The sequence below is a fragment of the Capricornis sumatraensis genome, chromosome 15 (assembly GCF_032405125.1).
Source record: "Capricornis sumatraensis isolate serow.1 chromosome 15, serow.2, whole genome shotgun sequence".
NCBI classification, from domain to species: Eukaryota; Metazoa; Chordata; class Mammalia; order Artiodactyla; family Bovidae; genus Capricornis; species Capricornis sumatraensis.
In genome coordinates, this window is record NC_091083.1 from 21,257,262 (window position 1) to 21,281,055 (window position 23,794).

Below are 23,794 nucleotides of genomic sequence, written 5' to 3' on the forward strand. Positions count from 1 at the left end.
AAAAACGTTTGACATTTTAAAAATTTCAGCATTCTGAAAATTTTAAATTGGAATGGGTAAATCAGGTATAAGCATTGTGGGCAAAATGTGAGAAAAAAATCTTTTCAAGGATAGTAGTAGTATGTTCACTCTGTAAACATAAATGTTCTCTTATTTACAAGCAATGGTTAAAAATGTATGCACATTTTTACTTATGTTTAAATATATTCTAGTTATTCTCCAATCATTTGATTTTATTTTTTGCTATATTTGTTTCTCATGTTTGGACATGCAAGTTGGAATTAAAGGCTTAGTAAAGAAAGATACACACCAACTAATGATTTTTAGAAAATAAATGCACGCACAAAAATGCCTTTGGTCCTCAAATCACTATGACATGCAGTGTTTGAGATTAAGTCCATCTATCTCTTACAGTAAGTCTGTCATCTGAGGGCTTCTGTAATCTATAGCACTTCCAAAACCTCAACCTCACAAAAACTTCTTTGAGAAAAACAATTTAACACAGGCTTTACTTGCTCAAGACAATGGAATGTTCCCTTCGGGAAGAGAGCCAGATCCACCGACTGAACAGCTAAAAGGTGTTCACAGTAACCCTTTCTTAAGAAACTCGACTACAAGTTTAGTACGGGTCTGGCATTCAACTACAAGTCACTAAATCACAGGCATTACCTGTAACTGAGAGCATCAACCCCGGGAAAAAGTGAAGGTGGGGGTGGGGTAGGTGGGGGGCGGCCAATCAAAGACTTGCACTCCCCGGGCCAAGCACGAGCGGGCGCTCGGTCCCCAGGCACCTGCGCAGGCCGTTTGGCCCCGCCGGACACACACTTACCTGGGGCACAACGTGAAGGCAAGGCTCACGGGACCTGCTGGGAGCTAAGGGCGCCGTCGGGGAGGGTGGCCGCCCCCACCTGCGCGCGGCCGAGCGGAAAGAACTGAGTCAATTACGGCGTGACTCGGACTGACGTCAGCGTGCAGCTCGCCTGCAGTTTAACTTTCCACTCCCCGCTGCACCGATTCCAGGAAATGTAATGACGTCGGCCCTCTGAACCCGGTGAGCCGAGCAGCAGACCGTTTTCCACAGGACGGAAGGAACGGCAGGCTCACCAACACCCTTGACGCGCTGGGTTCCTTATTCTGTTTTGCAGCTACATTTGAACACAGCGTGAAAAAAATCGGAAGCTGACTCCGACTTTTTTTTTTTTTTAACAACTTGAACAGAATGTGTGTTTCACTCGCAGCTGCATTGGATCTGCAACAGGTTGCAGATGAATCAACAGCTTATTTTAGTAGAGCAAATGGAGAGAGAGAGAGGGGCGTGGGTGGGGGGTGCCGGATTACCGATTTGGCTAAGGAAGCAGCTCAGTACTGAGGAAAGAAGCAACTACACTCAGATGCCTTCACATGGTGCCGAGCAGATACGGTTACACATTAGAAGAGACGTCTTACTTCTCAGCTACTAGAAAGTTGATACTTTGGGAAACACTGAAGAGGTCCCTAAATAATTTTTCTAAACTTTAAAAACAATTCTGCGGAATGTAAACCCCTCTTTAAAATTCTTACCTGTTTCATCCCCAGTTACAGCCATGATGGGCTTCTGCATACAGCACCGCCTGGCTTCCCCTGCCGCGGGTCCCACATAAAGTGTTCCAAACCAGCAAGCTCGTGCGGGGTGAGTAGGAGTACTGACATCACAATGACATCATTAGCCTATCACTGCCATCAATTTGCTTTGTCACACACGAGCTCACCGAAACCAAACCCTATGAAAACCCTTCCTGTAATAAATCATCTCAGTGTTCTAGTTCCTCATTTTTATATAAAAATCAAGTTGGGCTCTGGCAAAAACAAAACAAAACAAAACACCATCTTATTAGCATTAAAAGTTACCTGGTTGTTTTTTATGGAGCTACTTTTAGTTATTGTTATGTCCAGTGTTTCTAAGTAAGCAAAGTAGGCATAAACCTTAAATATTTTTAACTCATAGAAAGATAAAAAGCACTTACAGATTAAAAAAAAAATTGACAATCAGCCCAGAAAAATGCTGTGAAATACACGTAATGTATTTCATTGATGCTTCTAAACTCACCAGGTAAGGAATATCCAGCCACCTTAGTTGACTTAATACATTTTTATTTGCTACAATATTGTAAAATCCAGCTGTTCCTAAGATGACACAGAATTTGCTGATTTCACTTGAAGGAAATACATACTGAAATTTTAGAAATTCACTCTGCCCAAAGCAGCAAGTATTATATAAATTCTTCCAGAAAAATTAGATTGAATCATATGAATTGGCCGATAGTTAACCTTTTTGGCCCATAAAAATAGCAATTTCATGTGGCTCAATCTAATATGCCATTTTACTCAAAATCCCTTGAAAAGAATTTTGTGGTTTATAAAACTCATAAATAAATCACAATTACTATTCATACATTTAAAAATGCATCCAGTTTTATTTGGATCACTTAGTAAAGGTTCAGCACATGAAGAGCTGGATCATTGCTGGAAATTTAACTGTTACAAAGTTAGACAAAAGATTGGCACATGTTCAACAGAAAAACAGACTACAGCCCTGGGGAAGAAAATTATCTACATCTCTACTGCCCCCAAATAAATTATCTGTCACTGATCTTCCGTCCTTATCAGTGGGCTTACAAAGTCTATTCCCTGTAGGACTAGGATTCAATTCAATGTTACATCAGTGAAAGGGTATTCATTCCACTACCTCCTTCTTGCTTTATTCAATGAAGTACTTCTAGTAAGGCAGAGACTTCACATTCAGACCCTTGGGAGGCAAAACATGATGAAGGATCCATGGTTCTAGTAATTTTCCGAAGCACATAAACTGAAGACATCCTGACTAAGTAAGAAAGTCTGGAGACCAATGGAGAGTCCATGAGGGACTCTTTTCCATTCCAGCCATACCTGAGGGCTTGGGTTCAGGACTCTTGATCAACTTTTATTTCAAATTTGAGAAAGTTCACATTGATTTTAATCTCAACATTTCTTTAAATTGGCACTTGGGTGCTCAAACCTATTTGTGTTAAAAAAAGAAGGGAGGTACTTCCCTGGTGGTCCAGTGGCTAAGACTCCCAATACAGGGGGCTTAGGTTCGATCCCTGGTCAGGGAACTAAATCCTACATGCCTCAGCTAAGACCCAGAGGAGCCAAGTAAATAAATATAAATATATTTTTAAAAAAGAGTAGAGGAAGGAAAGGAAGAAGGGGGGTTGGTTGCTTGGCTGACTACTGCTATCGGTACAGTTTAATAAATCCCCTGGACTAGATAAACTTGGTTAATCAGCACATGGAACTAGTTAGTAACATTTTTACAGAGAGAGACTATTTCGCTTTCATTCAGTAAACGGTTATCAAACATTTATTACACGTCAGGGGTCCCAGCAGCCAGATGTAGAAGGTTGGGGAAGGCTGCCTAGGAAAGTGTTTCTCAGCATGAAGTGATGGGGGAAGTGCTCCTGCCAGGGCGAATGGCTCGAGGTAAGGGCCCTAGAGGGGAGAGGGCGCATGGCACAGGACAGGAAATGAAAGGAACTCTGCACAGAAGAGGGACAAGTGTAGGGAGAAGTCCAGTGAGGAAGGAAAGCCTGGATCAAGCAGAGGCTTGGGCTTTGTTAGGGACTCTGACTCTAACAAGTAACAGGCATTCACACAAGGGTTTTGAGCAGAAGAGGTTGACGTGATTACACACTTGAAAATTTTACAAACACCACTCTGAACTGCAGAAGGGAGAGCAGAATGGGAAAGAGGAAATGCTGGAGACAGAGACTTTTGTTTCTAAGAAATATTAGTAGCTCCCAGAATCACTGGGAAGTATGAGTAAAGGGAGCCTAGCTAAACTTTCAGGAGCAGTTCCCAAAACACCAGGCCAACAAGGGAGCTGCTGCTTCTGGCATGAGGAAGAAAATCAGAGTGCTGCTCCATAGCCGCCAGCTTCAGGGCAGCCACCGGGCAGTGGACAGGGATCACCAAGGTCCGGAAAGAGGACTGTGACAGTGGAGGTGGGGAGGAATGAAGACATGGGCTCTTTAGCAAGGAGGAGGGATGAAGACGGGGCGGGAGAGTGACAGGCGACACCCAGGATTCTGCATGAAGTAACAGGATGGACAGTTACTGAATGAAATAGGGTAACAGAAAGGGAAGTGGGGTGGGAAAAATTAATGTGGGGTTTTGGACTTTAGGCATCAAGAGATGTGAGCCAGGAGCAGGGATGAGGTCATCCAGAGAGAGCACTCAAGCCAGGCAGGAGAGGGCCTGGGATGCAGCCTGAGCTCCACCACAACCACCAGCACCTGGGAGCTGGGCCGAGGGGACCGGAAGAGGGGCAGGGCTACCCAGGCAGTGAAGGTAAGCAGCATAATTACAGGAGCATAGGTGTAGCTTATTCAGATGATTCAGAATGCCTTTGTATTATTCTTAAATTTTTATCTAAACTGTTTAGAAATAAAAGTATGAAACACTGCCAGACCCCTGGGGTCTAGAAAGCTGTTTAAGAAGTAGTCATTTATAAACTTCTGTTGTACAGGAACACTTTGCATTCAAAAGCATTATGTGGCATAATGTGAAAAAAAAAAAAAAGATGAGGACAGAGACTCACAGGGAAACCGCTGTGACCTTTCAAGGGGCTGACAGGGTGGAAGGTCGACAGAGAGTAAGACAAGAATGCCCACGGACCCTGATATGTTTAAGGAAGAAGTAGAACCCCTGGCCACCATTATTTTTCAGATGGAGAAGGAGAAGATAAAAGTAAAGGCAAGGAAAAAAAAAAAAAGTAAAGGCAAGGAGAAAGAACAAGAGGAATATTTATTTATATCTTATTTGTGTTTGATATAAACATTCATGTAGGATCACAGAGAGATTCACCAAGAGTCAGAATATTATTAGCAGTAGAAGTAATTAGAGTTTTAGCAAGGTTCATAGATAAAAGATGAACTTAAAAAAAAATTATTTCTCTATACCAGCAACCAGAGAATGTAACAAAGAGCTACCACTTCTAATAGCAAAAACAAAAACCCAACACCATCAAGTATTTAAGAATTGAACACTGTTCAGAGTATGACAGGACCCCCACCCCCCACCCGCCATGGAGAAAATTTTAAACTGTTAAAAGTTAAGATCTGAATAAGTTATGCTCTGTTTGGTGGGAATATAAATTGGTGCAGCCACTATGGAAAACACTATGGAGGGTCCTTAAAAAATTAAGAATCAACTACCCTATGATCCAGCAATCCTACTTCTGGGTATTTATCTGAAGAAAATAAAAATACTAATTCAAAAAGATATCTACACCCTCGTGTTCACTGCAGCAATATTTACAATAGCCAAAGCATGGAAGCAATCTAAGTGTCTATCGACAGAGAAATAAAGAAGATGTGGTATATGCGTATATATATATATATATAATGTAATTTTAATCAACTATAAAAAAGGAAGGAAATGCTGCCATTTGTGACAGCACAGATGGACCCTGAGAAGAGAATTATGCGAAGTGAAATCAGTCAGACAGAGAAAGACAAACGCTGGATGATATCACTTATATATGAAATTTAAACAAAACTCAGACTCACAGACAAAGAGAGCAGCCTGGTGGATGCCAAAGGTGGAGCATGGGGGAGAGCAAAGACGAGTGAAGGGGATGTCAAAAGGTACAAACTCTAGTTATAAAATAAGTCCCAGGAATGTAAAGTGCAAACTGGCGACTAGAGTTACTAACATTGTGTTGTATGTTACTAACATTGTGTTGTAAGTATTACTAAGAGTAAGTCTTAAAGGTCCTCAGTTCAGTTCAGTCGCTCAGTCGTGTCCGACTCTTTGCGACCCCATGAATCGCAGCACACCAGGCCTCCCTGTCCATCACCAACTCCCAGAGTTCACTCAGATTCACGTCCATCGAGTCAGTGATGCCATCCAGCCATCTCATCCTCTGTCGTCCCCTTCTCCTCCTGCCCCCAATCCCTCCCAGCATCAGAGTCTTTTCCAATGAGTCAACTCTTCGCATGAGGTGGCCAAAGTACTGGAGTTTCAGCTTTAGCATCAGTCCTTCCAAAGAAATCCCAGGGCTGATCTCCGGTCCTCAGCACACAACAAAAAATGTCTGTAACTATACACGGTTAAGTATGTTATAATAAACAGCCTTATCACGGTGATCACTAGCTGTGACTGTACAAATGTAGGATCATTATGTTGCATACCTGAAATTAACAAAAATGCTATGTGTCAGGTATACCTCAATAAGAAAAAAGACTTCAGTTCTCCCTAAGTCAATCGATAAATTGAGTGTAATCTCATCATTGGTTTTCTTACTGTATTATACTATTAGTATTTAGAAATTCAACCTTATTCCCAGCGCATGTGAGAGAACTATAGTTCACAAAAGCGAAAACAGCACTAAAAACAAAAAGTTAAAAAGACAAAAAAGGGGAGCTTGTTCTGTGACAACAAAAGCAGTGTGGTGCTGGCATGCAGCAGCGAGAATGCTGAGACACTTCACGACTGCACAAGGCCTACTTACTGTACAGTTAAGACGGCGCACAACTGGCTGCGTATGCGGAGACAAAGAAATAAAAACAGGCTTTCACCCAACCCTACACAGAGGTGGGCCACAGGTAGATTAACAATGTAATGTGGAAGGTAAAACCATAAAGCTGACAGAATCAATGCAGAAAAATATCCTTTGTGACTTATGGAAGAAAAAGACTTGTTAACTCCCCCACCGAAATAGAAGACTTACATGTGTATTACTGATGTACAACACAAAACATTTTAAAAAAAAACTCCTTCTTAAAGTAGCAAGTTGTCAGTAGATCATCCAATTAAAAAAGATAAAAGAAGAAATGAGAGCATTCTTTATGATTTTTCACTTAGGTATAAAGGATTTATGAGTATCAGATAAATAGAATGGGTGCTTTAATTTTATATTTAAAAGAAAACATTAAAGCACTGGGTAAATACTATTGGTTTTTTTTAACTCCATAAATGTCACCAGTTTAGCTTTTCGCACATTTTTATTATACTCCATGCTGCTGCTGCTAAGTCGCTTCAGTCATGTCTGACTCTGTGCGACCCCATCGACGGCAGCCCACCAGGCTCCCCGGTCCGTGGGATTCTCCAGGCAAGAACACTGGAGTGGGTTGCCATTTCCTTCTCCAATGCATGAAAGTGAAAAGTGTAAGTGAAGTCGCTTGGTTGTGTCCGACTCTTAGCGACCCTATGGACTGCAGCCCACCAGGCTCCTCCATTCATGGGATTCTCCAGGCAAGAGTACTGGAGTGGGGTGCCATTGCCTTCTCCAATTATACTCCATATAGTGCCCCAAATACTTCAGAGTAAATCTAAATTATCAAGAGACTCATCAATTGTAATCTGCTATTTTCTATACTTGCAAAACTTTCAAACTAAAACAACTGATGTTACCCCCCCACCCTTAAAATTAGTGCAAATAGACCAAGGGGAATTTTTTGAAAGTTGCATTGAACACATTATAGTTATTTGAGCACAGCTGAATAAAATAAAAAATACTGTATACTTCAGTTTTCATTGAAATCTTAGGTTACCCTAAAAACTTAAGGCTATGTATCACAACTGCTTCATTTCACTACTCTTAGCTTTCACAAGAGATAGAATAGGTACCTCAGAATTCAAATGTACTAAAAATGCTCAAAAGAAAGCACAAAATCAGCATTTGTTTTGAAATAAGATGTCTAGAGAGTAGGCTTGAGTGTAACAACCGGGGAAAAACCCAAATTCAGTGCCTTGTGGACTGAATACTTAAGTCTTCCTAAGACTAGGTACTAAAAACATATTCGGTACATTTCTAATCCCCAGAGGAAGAATATTTACTTAAAAACTTCATGTTTCCAACTCCTTTTTTTCCATTGTTACTCTGAATTTAACTTTTCTTTAGAGCCAATAAAATCTGCTAAAAATTGAAAACTGTATAGTTTATTTAACTTTTGCTTTAGTATGCTAAAATACTTCTCCAAGCCTTTTTAAGTCCTCTTTACCCTCTCCCTCCCTCCCCAAATCTACATCCTGTAAGTTTCATAGAACTATGAAACCACCACTAAATGGCGCTAGTAACCACTAGTAACCCACAGGTATTCTAAATGTATTAGATGAATGACATATACCTTGAACCACCACCTGGCTGCCTGGGACAAAGAACTGCTGTGTGCCATCTGCTGACTGTGCTGCGTACTGCACAATTGTAGCACCTGGTGGAGGAGCTCCTGAATTTGTCATTGTTAATGCCTGCAGTCCCTGAACACCATCAGATCCTGGGTTAGAAATCTGGATTGTTCCACCTTGGGCTATAGCAACTTAACAGAAAAAGAAAAGAAGTATTAGAGAATTTCAAGATTTGTTCTTAACAACCCCATATTGGAAGAATACATACTCTGGACCTATATATGACCAAAGCTTCTCATTCTCAAGTTACCCTTAATTCTCTATGCTAGATTGATCAAGGGACCCTCCTTCATGGGTAAACACACTGAAAAAGCTCAAAACACTTGAAAATGTCTCATATTCAGAACTGCTTGAAATACCCAGAACTCAGGGAGTTCTTCCTCCTCTCTGGCATCCATATACATACATATAGTATTTAAGAGGAAGAATGGAGATGCAGGCAGGAATAAAGTCCAGGTTTTGACTTTCTCCTTTCTTTCTCATATATTGTTAGTTATAAACAACATTCTTCTAAGATTTAAGAAATGGTCAGTTAAATTCCATCGAGCATTATAATTACAATAAATTTGTACCTTCAGCTAACTACTTGTCTAATTTATCATCAAAAGTACCTTTTAATGGAATATATATTTAATATATAGCTTTAAAGCCTATATATATTTATTAAAATATATGTGTACTTAAATATTTAATAAAACATATGTGTGTATATATACATTTAGACATGAGGTTTTAAAGTGCAAGTCTATAAAACTGTAACTTTTACCATTTTGATTATGTCAGGAGAATCCTGAAATATAAAATGCTAAGCCAGAAAGAACCTTAAAAGGTAACTGTACGGAATTTGTGCTAAAGTATTTACCTTTACAAAATATCTTAAATAACTGTAGCTATGGCAAAAGATATGAGGTAGACTTCCCTTAAATATTGAGGCTTACCAACCATGTTTAAAAGCAACATATTAACAGAAAGTTTCGAAAGAATAACTGATCAAATGTTGTTTTAAAATTTCACTCTAATAGACAAATAAATACTATCGAAAATATCTGAGAGCTCTGTATACTTTAACATAAAGATGACTCCATGTTTTAGTTTAGACACTAGAGGTTAAGTGGAACAAGGGCTAGTCTTTAAAAAAAAAAATCACATACAAACCAGCTAACTAGACTTTACAATGAAGATAGAAGTTAACACATAATCAGAGTAACATGACCCCTATAATTTAATGTGAGTGCCCTACAGGAATGCTGTGGTAGTGTCTAAGGTATATTCTGAATATTTCAGAGTCATTTTCTAACTTTGTTATGGCATCTAAGCAAAGGTGACAATCTGATCAGATAAACCTGTCAGAACTATTAATAACAATAACAACCACCACCACCACCAAATCTTCAGTTCTTTGACCTAAAGTTCTAGGGCCAACACAGAAAGATGAGTTAACATTTTTAAAAAAGATTTCAACACAGAGGCACTATCTGGTTTTAGCTCACTGGCAGGCTACCACAAGACTGATAGAAACTGAAGAATCAGTTACCAAAATGTCAATAGTTGAGAAATTCTGAAGCAATCTGACTTTATTTGTCTCGTTCATCTACAGCATTATATTTTGTACACATTTTCAAAACAGCATTTCACCATGACTGTCCAAAGATTTCAAGGGTCTCAGGACTCACTCTTAATAATAAAAGGGTTTAAGAGAAATCTGAAACAGAAGAGATATCGCCTCCTTGGATCTTCATGGGTGGACATGAATGAATGTCATATGTTGTTATATATTTGAATGCATATTTTCAGTTGATAGTTGGATGTCAAAGAAACAGTGCTTTATAAAGAAAAGGCATGGGCAGTGTACCCACCATGTTAAGAAGCACAAAGCCTAGCACAGAGCAGGCACTCAATAAATATGACTGATGAGTGAATGGCTACCATTTCCTCAAGACAGGACAGATAAAAACTTAAGCCACATGTGAGTGTAGAAGAGTTAAATGAAGTATGGTTTCAAATTGTAATTATAGAACTTAATTTTCCATATTGACAGTATTATCAAGCTTTTGAACTAGTAACAGATCTGAGTAGTTGCTTCCAAGGATAAGAACCATGAAATAGGTAGATAAAGATCCTTTCTTTCTTCTTTTCATACTTCATTTGTTTTACTCTTTTAGTTTTCAATGTTTTCCCAATAGATCTAACCAAATTTCTTTGCTTTCATGCTGTGAAAAACTGAATCTGTTCTTATGATCATTACATAATTAGACATGAAAAACCAAAGACAAGCAGGCACACAGAAGCTGGCTCTGGAGAGAAAATGTTTCTACTGATGAGTCTTGTCCTTAAGCCTAACTTTTATTTTTTTTTATATCAAAGGCACTCTTGATTTTGGCATAAGCAAATGACAAAGGGCTGTCCCATTTAAAAATATTATCTCTCAACTGACAATATCCCCATTGCTGAATACCGGAAATAGGCTTTGTGAGCATGTGTGTATATATTCAAAAGATGTGAGGAGGAAACTTTTTAGGTTACAAAAATTTTCAAGGATAGCATAATATGTTTTCAATGAACACATCAATATAAATTAAGTAGTAGGAAAAACAAAAATGAAATTAACTGAGTGAGTTTAGTTATATCTTAGCTAATTATTAACTTTATAAACTTATGGAAAATTTTTAGTGAACATAAAAGGTAAAAGAATTTTGTGTCAAGCTATTTGTCAAAACCAATCTCAGACATCAGGTCTGGCAAATCATTTAAAAATAAAATCACTGGCCCATATCAAGGCCATTAGGAACCAATGAAAATAAAATAGCTTTTTATTTCCTACTGATTCCTAGGTCCTTGGGGACCTAGGTTTTACTAATGCTCTATTGGACTGAAAGGGCTGCCCTGGTGGCTCAGACAGTAAAGAATCCACTTGCAATGCAGGAGACTTATGTTTGATCCCTGGATCAGGAAGATCCCCTGGAGAAGGGAATGGCTACCCATCCAGTATTCTTGCCTGGAGAATTCCATGAACAGAGCAGCCTGGTGGGCATGCAACTGAGGCATAAAAGCTTATACTTATGGCCACTTTATTGTTCGTACTGGAGAGCCTACACGGGCCTGTGTACAGTGATTAGGATGCAAGCAGAGGTAAAGTAGTGTATTATTTTAGGCCACCTAACACATGCACACTTATTTTCCTCTTCTAAGTAAGCCTTAATAACATTACGATTTGATGAAATAATCTCAACTGAAGGAAAACTGAATGCTTAGATTACATGATCAGTTAAATTCTACTTCACTGTCCTCTATGAGCTGACTCAAGCCGGATGGTATACTATCTGCTCATAGTAGTGGTGAGCACAGGTTAAGCTCTGGTATTCCAGTTGCTCTGGGATATGCTTAACTTTCTGTCCCCTAAAGTCTCAGGTGAACTACGCCCCATAATTAAGTAGGTCACTCTACTCTATACCCACAGACTGAATCTTGAACACACTGACCTTACATTAATAAAAAAAAAGTTTGTCTACAGAGAGTTTAATTCATTAGTTAAGTATTTTTCTACTAAGTAAGTTTTAGTGGTTACATAGATGTCTTCCTATACATTCTGACATAGCCATGATATTTAGTTTCAAATCAGAATTAACAAGTATGGTCTCCCCTTCCCCAACTTACCATATTCCATGGTAACCAGGATGATACCATACCAACTAGTCTAGGCAATTCTTTAAAAATTCTTGGTATAAAAAACTGTTTAAAAAGATCTGCTACTTCTTCTATTCACTGCCATGGCACACTTCTCTTCTTAGAGGAAGTAGTATCACTGAAGCAAGGAAAACACTACTTATAGGATGAAAATTCAAGAACTTTGGTAAAAAAAAAACTTAATTAAAAAATAATATTTTAAAGGTGTATATAATCAATAAAGGAGGAAGAGAAAAAAGGATGGAAACTGAAAAAAAAATTCATGACCAAATGAGGAAGAAGCAAAATTTAAGATTTCATCTGACCTTTTTTCACATGATACATCTTTTTAAATCTAAATCTGTATATATGAGCTAATTCAAACTACAGGATCTTCCCTGTAGCTCAGATGGTAAAGAATCTGCCTGCAATGAAGAAGACCCAGGTTCGATCCCTGGGTCAGAAAGATCCTCTGGAGAAGGGAATGGCAACCCACTCCAGTATTCTTGCCTGGAGAATCCCATGGACAGAGGAGCCTGACGAGCCACAGTGCATGGGGTCGCAAAGAGTCGGATACGGCCAAGCGACTAACACTACCACTACTACTATGTATGAGCTAATTCAAACACATAAACATGCAAATGTTTAATTACTTATAATTTACAATTTAAAACCATCTTTATTCCAATTGCAATGAAAGGATTCATACATAAAACCTCACTGAATGAACTTTAAAAAGGAATAGCCAAAAAAAAAAAAGAGAACAGACCTTATTTCAGTGAATTCTCAGACTGTAATTCAAAAAGTGAGCACAACACAGAAACTGTGAGTACCTGAAAGACTAAAACAGCCTGGTGGGCAGCACCAAAGGTAAAGAACCAGACTGACACTAAGCAGAGACCATCCAAAGTTTGCTTTGAAAGGTACCTAGGGAGCACAGAAGCAAAGTCATTCCTAACAGCAATAAATGCAACTGCATTTACTTTGGAATGCGCAAGCCCGTCATGCCAATTCCTCTGTGAAGAAATGGAATGGGTGCTTATTCATTCGAGCTTCCTGAGAATTCTGAATTCTTCAAGCAGTCCACAAAGGTCACAGATAACCTTTCTTCATAATGGTGGATTTAGGATGAACTTACTTACCGTGAGCATACAGATGAGTTAATAGAGACTCACTCTAACAAGATTCCTAGGAAACAAAGTAGGAGCAAGAAAAGAGACAGAGATGTTTAGGAAAAAATAATTTGAAGTCTTGGACGATAGCCCTTAACTGGTAAGGGAAGAAGTAGGGTTAGCTCGACAATGGGTTAAAAAAAAACTGTCTTTAGAGAAAATTTAATAAAGAAACTTCAAACATTTAAATTTATTTACCTGCAACAACACAAATAGAATAACCACAACTTCTGTTCATGAATTCATTCCCACTCAATGCATGCCATGCAGCAAGTAACATTCTTTGCTAATTCTAAGACAGTCTGAACCACCATCGTTCAGAAATAGTCTCTTAAGACAAATCACAGTTTCTTTGACCAGAATGACTTAATTGGCATACAGCAAACCTGTCACTGACATCAGTACTTTCAATAAAGTTTCGCAAGTGTAGCTCACTTTCTTGGTGTTGCAATAACGAATCCCTGCCTATTTTAAGTTATTTTCCCTAGTCCTGGAAATAGCCTATTCTAACTTTCACTTATTGCTTTTGTCATTTAAAAAATAAGTTGAAATAATAAGGCCAACTTCTGTAAATATCTCACTTTCAACTACTAAAAATGCAACTACTTATATATAAGAAAACTTAAGCACACTTCATTTTTTTATTTTTTATTTTATTTCCTCAACTTTGACAGTTCCTTTGTTTTTAACACCAATGCACTCACTGTATCAAATTAAAATAAATAATTATAATTTATATATAATTTTTGAAGTTTTTTATCCATGGATAAAAGTTGAAGAAAGAATTAAAATCTTTTTATAATAAAAGTTTATAAAATGATCTCAAAACTAGGTACATAGAAATACACAGAAAAATCTCCAGAAATTCTAGTAAAATAAACTCTAATCTAAAAACCAAAAGACACCAATAACTCTATTTCTAGATATTTAAGAACATTTAACTTCTTAATCATTAACTTCTGTTAAGCTACTGCTAGTAAGAAATGGTTGATGAAAATGGATCTTGTATAAATATACATTTAAAGCAAGGTCTTCTAAAGAAAAACTTAAATATTAGTATTCACTTCTCAAATGAAAGAATTATCAACATAACCAAGTGTCACTAAGTATCTAAGAAATTCGTTTTTAACATAGGCAATATCCCCTTTTTGAGAACCGATAAAATGACAGTTTTTAACCTGCGGACAACACATATTGGACAAACACAACTTTTTATTAAAATAACTGCCAGGATCATATTGTATGGGTCCAAATTAAGAAAACTAAGTAACAAACTGTCCATGACATGTTATGGAAAAACCATATGGTAAACAGTAAATAAATATGCCTGAAGTTCTATGCTAATGAAAAAAAAATTGTCCATGATTTCTAATGTGGCAAATAAATATATACCCTAATTTCTAAACATTTGATTTTCTAGTTCTCAACTAGAACCTCTGACTCCACTCCCCTACACCCACATACTCCACATCCAAGGTAGTGACAATATTGAACCCCCAGCTCTAAGGGCATGCTAAGAGCTCAAAATGCTGATGGAGAGGACAGTTTAATAACAGTGAGTGAGACACGCCATAGCTGGCTTACATTTCTCTGTTTCACGTCAAAAGCAGTATGTCTCTTCTGACATGAAGAGTCAAAAGATTTTACCCTCACAGGTAAAATCTGTTGTCTCCTTTTGTTCTCACATTAACCCTGAGCTTGGCAATTCAGTGTTAGTCACACTTCAAAGACTAAAAACCCGAGATGTGAAATTATACCAGGCAGTGACTAGCAGGACCATGTACTACCACCGCCTTCCCCATATCATCGCCAGCTTCAACATCCTCTCAACCCAACATGTTCTCACGACTCCAAATTCTCAGCTAATGATTTAGACAAATTCACCCACAGCATCCTCACCCATGTCACTTAGAAACAGATCAATTGCTAAGCAGACTCAGGATATGCCAGAGAGATTTGTAAGATGCCAGCATCTTAATCACCCTCCAAACTTTAAGATATCTTAGCATAATTTCAGCAGTAATTTCCAACATTTTCCCTGTCATGACACAAAAGAGACAATGATAAGATGGTAACAGCCCACTGCTCAAGGCCAGAGCTGACTAGCCAAGAGGTTTCAGCATCTCCAAGCCCTGCCCAGTCACACTGGTTCTAAAATTCCCATCATCTACTCCCATGGGTCAGAAAAAAAAAGGCATATAAATCAGAGAAGTGATTAAAGAAAAATGAAGGGGAAAACCTCAAGGTCTAACTCTGATAGACCGTGGAGAGTTCTCTTTTCCTGACATTGACTTTGGACATGTCCAATCAGTGCTCTGTACAGGATGTGGACAAATTATATTATAGCCCAGTTCTGCGTAGTATCAGGGTAGGAGCTACCCAAAGAACCAGAATCACCAAAGCAGAACTTGCTTAATACTGCAAATCTACCACCACTAAAAGAAAAAAAATAATGACTGTATAAGGCTTTTCCACAGATTACAGCAGCCAGGTCATAAGTTAAGACTTGAGATTTTTTGTAGGTATTATCACTTTTTAAAGGGAAAACAGAAAATATATCTAAAATATTAACACTGTACTTGGATCAACACAGTCATTAACATTACACATATTTCTGTACCTAACTAGCTTTTTTTCTGTACCTAACTAGCTTTTTTCCTGCCCTTTTCTCTCTTTTCCTCCCCACTTTTCTTTCCTTTTTTACTAAAGTATTTCTTATATCAAATGTTCTTGATTTGGGGAAAGACTAGTGCTTTAACTGGAGCACAAAGCACAGAACTAACAGCCCATTAAAATGCACAAGACTAAAGGTGAATGTATCTGTTTATTTACAGCTTTTGGTGCTTAAAATTTCAAATAAAATGATCTGTCCAATTGCATTAGTTTAAAAAAATAAGTCATTTTTCCATTCTCTTCTAGAAAAAGCTGCAGCACAAATTAACACAGTAGAGAGTAGTGAAAACAGAATTACATTTAAAACATAGTTTAGAAAACATAAGCACCTCTTTTAGATTAGTAAGTATAAGATGTAATTGTTGGTGACAAAAGTCAACAAGAACGAAATACAGACATTTATATCTTATCGTGTTCACATGCATCATAGAGACAAAAACAGTCAAGTTTTAAGTGTTTACTAGATGTGAATACAAACATAAAAACAAGAAAAACCTTCCCTTTATTTTGACCCCAAAGTTGTCTTCATTTAGTAAACAAATTTTTTTTGTTATTTTTCAAAAGGATACGACAACTGTCAGTACAAATCTCTCACTTCTTTAACATGTACTGTTCACACTGTGATACACAATTTAGGTATTATGATGCATTTTTAAAATGGAACAGTTTAGTGCCAAAACCCAAGCTGCTTCAGGGAAACGAGAGACTGAAAGCTAGCGCTACGTCATATGGAATCGCCGCATACATACTGTATTGCCCCGTGCTAGTCTGATATATGCTAGTCGGTACTGCCATAGCAGTGATGTGAGGCGGTGTTCCCTCTTCCTCTGATTTTTCTTCTTCAATCTTGGGTACACCAGGCACATCAGAGGAAAGTTCATTCAGTATTTTTCTAAAATATAATTCAACAATACAAAGAATTAAGATACATGAGTGAGATTTAAAACAGAAAAGCTATCACGGGAGAATCTGAAGTATCTTTATTTCTCCCTTTTGGGAAAAACTTTTCATGACTGTAGGAAACTTAACTTACCTGTAAGAGGGTCTTCGTGAAAGGATTTCTCTACGTTTATGAGAATCAATTACACCTTCTGATTCTGCAGACTCATCTGTTTCTGCAATGGTTGCTACCTATAACACAAGAGTTCCTGAGATGCATCATAAAACCCATGGTATCTCCTTCATTCACAACCCGGTGTCTGACGGGGCTCTGCATGCAGCACAAAGCCGGGCACTGCCAACAGAACACACTGAGCCGGCCTAACCGTGCTCACAACCTGGCTCAGGAGAGGAAGTGCAGACACTGACACCTGGCTGTAAACCAGCCTGTGCACTAAGGATGACACAGATGACAAATGCTACAGAAATGCACACGTGCCAGACAGGCTTCCGGAAAACACTGAACATAAGACACACAAGGCCTAAGACCCAGCCCTGAAAATGTCTCACAAATCCAGCAGAGGGTGAGCTAGCAAGTGACAGAGGAGAAAACAATACCACTGCTGACTTAGGCTGGGTCTTCAAATTACACATTAGATAGATCCAAAGAAAAAGAATATTAAGTAGGTAAATACTTGTGTTAACAAGCCTGGTTAAAGTTATGATTTATATTACAAGAAGTAGGTTGGGCTTGATGTCAGTAGGTCTTGTCAAAATAAGGAATTACTCCTTAAAAGAAAGATCAGTTTTAAATACAATTTCATTTTTTGAAGTAGTATAATAACATGAGTATTAAGGAAACTCTCTCCACAACATGACTGTTCTCAATATATTCAGCCATCTGTCACAGGTTCTCAGTTTATCATCTAGTTCTGAGCTTACAAAACTCCTCCAATGAATATTGTAAGGACATGGGATTTGATTTGAGTATAATCAAAAAATCATATTAAAATACCAACAATGTAAGCAGGCACATGGATGTGCATGTATGTTTGCCCACATGTATGATCATACATCTTTGGTCATGGATACCCTATACATAAGCACACTCAGGCATGAAGAGAATCTTTAGAAAAACTATTGTTACAGTCAGACAATCATACATCATCACCAACTATTTATCACTTTCCACTGGGCTTTCACACATCTCTTGTATAATCATACACCCCTTTGTGCAAGGTAGGCTATTACTGTAGAAAGTGAAAACTGAAGTTCATCATTCACCAGGTCAGAATTCTAAGACAAGATCCATAGGCACCTAGCTCTGTAAAGATAATTAAGTCACCCATTTAACAAAATCCAAAACAGCCTATTGAAAATGAGATAATACTCTCTCTTCCAGTGCCACCGAGGTTAAAGCTAAGTAGAAATATCTGCATCCTAATAAAAGTCACAAAAAAGAGAGTGGAAAGTCTTGTTTTATAATCAGAGTCGGAAAGAGTCAGAAGCTCCTAGAATTAAGGTCCTCACAAGAAAGGGAAAAAAAAAAAAGACACTACTGAGAATCACTCAAATTTTGAACAACTCGGAAGAGACATCTGTGCCACGAAGATAAACAGACTTTTATTGCCCATGGATTTATTACTTCAAGTATCTTGGTGCAACCCTTATTTTGCAACAAACTGGATTCAAATACACAGGAAAAGGACAAGACCAATTAAGCATAAGCAACTACGTTTTCTTCACAGAGCTTTTTGTCATCAGATAGGTTCAAATAATTTCAATATTTAAAGGATAAAGACAAACTGACCTTAAAAAGGAACAGAAATAAATTTAGTAAAAGAGAAAAGTATGCTTTAAAAAAGCATACTTAATAATTTATATCTGTTGATGCAAAAAATAATGTTTTTGCTTAAGAAATGTTAAGAATTTATGACCAACTTTGGTGACAATAAATAACAAAACACGTCTCTGGATTACAACCGCAACACTAACCACATCTAAAAAAACAAGGTTTAATCTGATGTATAAAGGCAACAGCAATTAACGATGATATCATGGCACACATACTGAATGAACAATAGACCTAAATTTCTACACTTTACTGTGAGTATTGGTGAAAACAGTGTCAGTATTAGAAAATCTACATTACGAGGTTTATCAGACATCTCCAAAGAAGCCTCAAAGTACTTTTAAGCATTTTTGGAGAGCTCTGGTAAATGAATCTGAGTTTGAGCAAACAGCAACCTTATTTCAAGGAGAATGACTGGACCTTCAAATTAGGAGCTGATAACAAAACTGCAGCTCGAGTCAATCTCTGTATCCAACAGGGCACCAAGCACTTCACAAAGAAAAAGGAATCTGCCTGCAATGTGGGAGATCTGGGTTCAAAGCCTGGGGTGGGAAGATCCCCTGGAGAAGGGAACAGCTACCCACTCCAGTATTCTGGCCTGAATTCATGGATAGAGGACCCTGGCGTGCTACAGTCCATAGGATAGCAAAGAGTTGGACATGACTGAGGGACTTTCAAAACAAAAAACTTCTACAGAAATAAAAAGGAAATTCTTACAAATGTTTAATAACAAGAGTTGAGCATCACTCTTTTCCATGCCCACCAGTTCAACCACTTAGAATTTATCCTAAAGAAATTTTTAGGCAAATGTACAAATATAGCTTATGTACATATATTTAGATAAACACAGGGATGTGTATAAATAACATTTCTCAAGGTGTTAAAAATGTAAAAATACTTTAAAATATGGAAATTGTTACATTATGTTGAATTGTATTAAAATAATTTATATTAGGTCATCTATGACTAAAAAAAGACACTACATATAACTGGTAACATTACTACATTATAATTTGGTAATAATATAGTACATATAAATAATAGAATACTAGCATGCCATTAAAATATGTTTATGTATGCACATAGGAAACATATATGGAAGACTTTCAACCAAATGTTAATAGTACTTATATCTGAGTGTTGAGATTATTTTTACTTTCTTCTTTTCTGTATTTTATAATTTTTCTCTCAATGAACATAGGCAAATGTGCAATTTCAAAATAAAAGAAGCCAGTGTTGACATAACAAAAAGAAATTACCACCATACTAATAGATTGTTCCTTATATGGTTAAAAAAAAAAAGAGCATCAAATCTACAGGAAAAAAAAAAAAGATAAATGAATTAGTAAAAAGCTCAAGAAAGTCAAAGAGAAGTCATTTAGGAAGGAGGCTAACCTGAACAGTTTGTATTTGTGGTGACTGAATAACGGATGGCTGTGGTGTCTGAATTACTCCCTGGACGTGGACGGTCTGGCCGGAAGGTAACTGTACTAGAGTTACAGCTGGGGAGCCTCTTCCGGTGCTAGATCCAGCTACAGAAACCTGCAAAAACCAGCATCATTGAGGATTAAGGCTGAACACTTTTTCTGCCCCCCCACTGTTACAATCTGCCTATTTTCCCTGCTTCTGAGATCTGACCAGCAAGCCAGGGCACTCAGCATCAGGAGATGGTTACTGTGCTGGAACAGCCATTCTCTGGTGTGACAGATATCAAAGAACCCATGCGTCTCACTTTCAGTCCCCATGCTTCAGTGGCTAAGAATGTTCCAAGCACAAAGTTCTAAAGCAGTTAAACTACCTCACTACGACCTCAAGACTGCTAACAGTGAAGCCTTCTTTAGGCCAGAGTATAAACCACTCTCTCTAACTTAAGAGCAATCGGAGACAGAACTTAAATATGGTAAATTATTTTTTCAATAAGTGCAACTTCTGACATGTGATATTAGAATTACTCCAGATACAAGCTAATGCCTTGTCTCTATACTGATGAAAATTGCAGTTACTTTTATGCCCCAATAGTCACCAAAATAGGCATAGATCAAAGAAATCCCAAGACCTCTCAGGCCCTTAGCATCTCCAAACCAGAGAAAGCTCATACCCTGGAGACTGTGTGGTCCTTGCACACTCCCCTCCCCACAGCTTAAGCACACAGAACCATCACTTGGTTTGCACAGAGAGGAGATTACAGCTGTTTCCCACCACCTTGGTTGCTTGCAACAAAGAGCCCTGCAGCAAAACACATTAAAACGTGTTTTGTTTTGTTCACTTCTCTGGACTCAAAACCTGCCAAGTTTCTAATTGGTAAACAACTCAGTCCTAAAAGCCGGCATAACCTTACAAACTCTGCCTCATTTTACTAAGTTTCACTATTCATTACGACTTCCTTGGAACAGACAGAGACTTTGGACGTGAAAGAACCTACTAGTTTCTATCATGAGTGGTGGCAGACCACAGAATCTAAAACAAATTTTGAAGAAAGCCTCTGTGGGCCCTCACTTGAAGGAAAACCAATCATTTCCAATCAACTTATACAAATACTTTTTAAGAATTACTAAGAACTGGGTTTATAACAAATAATCAGATGTGTTTACATCATTCCCTTGGAAGGCAAACTTTGGCAACCTAGAAGTCAAGTCTTCTATCCATGCAAGAGAACCTTCATGGAGAGAACTGAACTAGGTGCACTGGGGTGGAAAGCAGAAGTGCTAAATCCAACACCTAAGAAACAATAGCACACAAACAGTAGAGAACTAATCGCTCCAATGCCCAGGTCATGAAGACCACAGGAGTACAAAACAGACAGATCAGCAGGAGTCTGAACAAGCGGAGGTGGTGTGCAGAAGCTGCCCCTTGAGCCGGGCCTTGCTATGGTCTGGATAACAGCTGGACAGAAAAGTGAGAGACTGGGGCAGAGACCACCTGACATGGAGCCCCATAGGCAAATTCAGCCCACCTGCCCCTGGAGTATTATTGCCAACTTTAGATTTCAGGGGAAAGAAAAACAGCATCCCATAATGGAGCCCTCAGATTTAATATCCAGAAGTTTAAAAGCCACTAGATTTATTCTACAAATGTTCCCTGCATGAACTGTATAAAGGGATCCTTCTCTTTGTGAACCAGTTGCCAAAAAAAAAAAAAAAAAAAGGTATTCCTCTGCCAAATGACTAGGGCTCAGTCTCAGAACACCTTTACACTCCTGAAAATGACTGATGACCTCAAATAACTTATGTTTATGTTACATCCAGCAGGATCCTGTAAATGTACAGCCAGCTCCTGGGAAGGAAAATGCTATGGGTAACTTTTGTGGATTTCTATAATGAAAATACTCCTAGTATGCAGATTTTAAGCTGCCAGTGGGTGACACTGAAGACAAAGCTGGAAAAAGATGTGTACAACTGGCTATGACAAGCAGCTCAGCTCTTATATATATAAGCTGTTATATGTGTGTGTGTGTGTGTGTGTGTGTGTGTGTGTGTATATATATAATATTGATATGTACTGAATAGAAATAAAAACTGAGAAATTTTTTAAATACTTAGTAATTAATTTAAAAATAATAATTCCATCATATGCTAACATAAATAGTATTTTCTGAAGACTATTTTCAAAGACATAATAATTAGTGACAAGAATGTCAATGTTTTACATTTTTACAAATTCTTGTAATGTCTGGTTTAACTTAAAACAAGCTGGATTTTCATACCTATTTCTGCACTGAATCTATTGTAATAAGTTATTTTAATTGGTAAATGAATATGCCTTATACAGATATATGATTAGAAAAGGTGGAGTATATCAATAGCTTTTTCAGAAAAATATGGGTATTCTTCTTGGATACTACCCCAAAACTCAGCAAATCGTTGTTTTTCTCAAAGATTAGTGGCCATGTGGAATCTGAAAACTTAGTTACGTTAAAATCAGTTGATCTGGGACTTCCCTGGTGGTCCAATGGCTAACACAATGCACTCCCAGTGCAGGGAATTCAGATGCAATCCCTGGTCAGGGAACTGGATCCCACATACTGCAACTAAAGATCCTGCGTGCTACAACTAAGACCTGATGCAGCCGAATAAATAAATGCTAAAAAAAAAAATCTATTGCTCTGTCTTATACTTCAGATGGTTCTTTAGCTAGGCATGATTTTGTAATGTCATGTAGTAGCTACTTGGAAAATACTGAGTTACTGAATTAAGTAGATCTCCCAAATGCTGATAAATTTCATGATAGACTATCAGAAAACTACATTCATTAAAATCAAGATCAACGTCATCAGAAAACTATAAAATATTGGCAAGTTATCAAGTTCAAAATGGCAGATGAAGAATTTCCACAATTTGAAACTTCTGCTAAAAACCTGAATTTTATCATCAGCAATAAACACTGTTAACTGTTTTCCTCGATGTGACAAGCTTACTTCATTCGCTTTTGAGAAAATTTTTCAAATACTCAAGTTTGAACAGACATAGATATAATTTAGTTATTTGCCACTGCTTTGAGAAAAATTATATCCTGTGGCCGGGGAGTGTGTGTGTGTGTGTGTGTGTGTGTGTGAATGCAGCTAGTTCATCTTGTCCCTCAGACAATAACTTGTGTTTTTTCTCAGACAATAACTTGTGTTTTTTCTCAAGATCACCACTGATCTTCAGTAAGTGGCAGAAATGCTTTCAATGAATGTTCCACTTCCAAAACACAGAATATTAAAACAACATGTACTTGAGGGTCAAGATTTAACATAATTGGTAATGTTTACTGCTTCATCAGGGACAGTCTTAAGTGGAACAGAGATTTTTTTTTTAAACTGCAAGTGAATGCAGTGAAGACTGTAATGACCACTAACAAAGTTTGGTGCCACTTACGTGACTGGGATGAGGCACCAACACTTTTAAACTCGCACTGTTTTTGCGCCATCAGGGCAAATGCCAATACAGAGAAAAAAAATACATCTTCGTATTATTATGAAAATAGGTTTGTCCTCCAAACCTCCAGGCATGATTGTGTAACATCATACAGTAGTTATTTGGAAAATACTGGGTCCTTGGAGTTTCCTTCAGGGTTCCCTGGATCACACTTTGAAAACTGCTGCTCTGTCCTCATGCAGCCTCTGGGCCCTGCTCACAGCTCAAAGCACAGAGTGCTGAAACGGGCTGCAATTTTAGCTCCACCACAGCAGGATGGCCAAAATCACCATCCACAGTAATTCTGATAGAACATTCCTATGTCAGAAATTGAGCAAAACAGAAAGTACATTATACCCAAGAGCATCACCAGTATTTCTACAGATGAGACCTGTGGCTTGAGATGCAGTTAGTGCTACGCACAGTTTCATGGAAATGACCTGCTGTAGAAAAAT

General features: G+C 38.0%; 1 protein-coding gene across 11 annotated transcripts in view; it reads right to left on the bottom strand.

Annotated features, from left to right (window-relative positions):
• CREM (cAMP responsive element modulator) overlaps positions 1-23,794 on the bottom strand; it is a 66,549-nt gene that overhangs the window by 11,876 nt on the left and 30,879 nt on the right. For 3 of the 11 annotated variants that reach the window (XM_068987380.1, XM_068987378.1, XM_068987379.1), the window contains exons 4-6: positions 19,840-19,986; positions 16,747-16,844; positions 16,463-16,605 (exon numbers count right to left, since the gene is read on the bottom strand). In XM_068987380.1, the coding sequence (XP_068843481.1) occupies positions 16,463-16,605; positions 16,747-16,844; positions 19,840-19,986 (388 nt within the window). Of the gene's footprint in view, positions 1-1,560; positions 1,629-8,147; positions 8,337-16,462; positions 16,606-16,746; positions 16,845-19,839; positions 19,987-23,794 lie in introns of those variants that run through there. The other 8 variants (XM_068987382.1, XM_068987381.1, XM_068987388.1 and 5 more) reach the window with 5 other exon arrangements.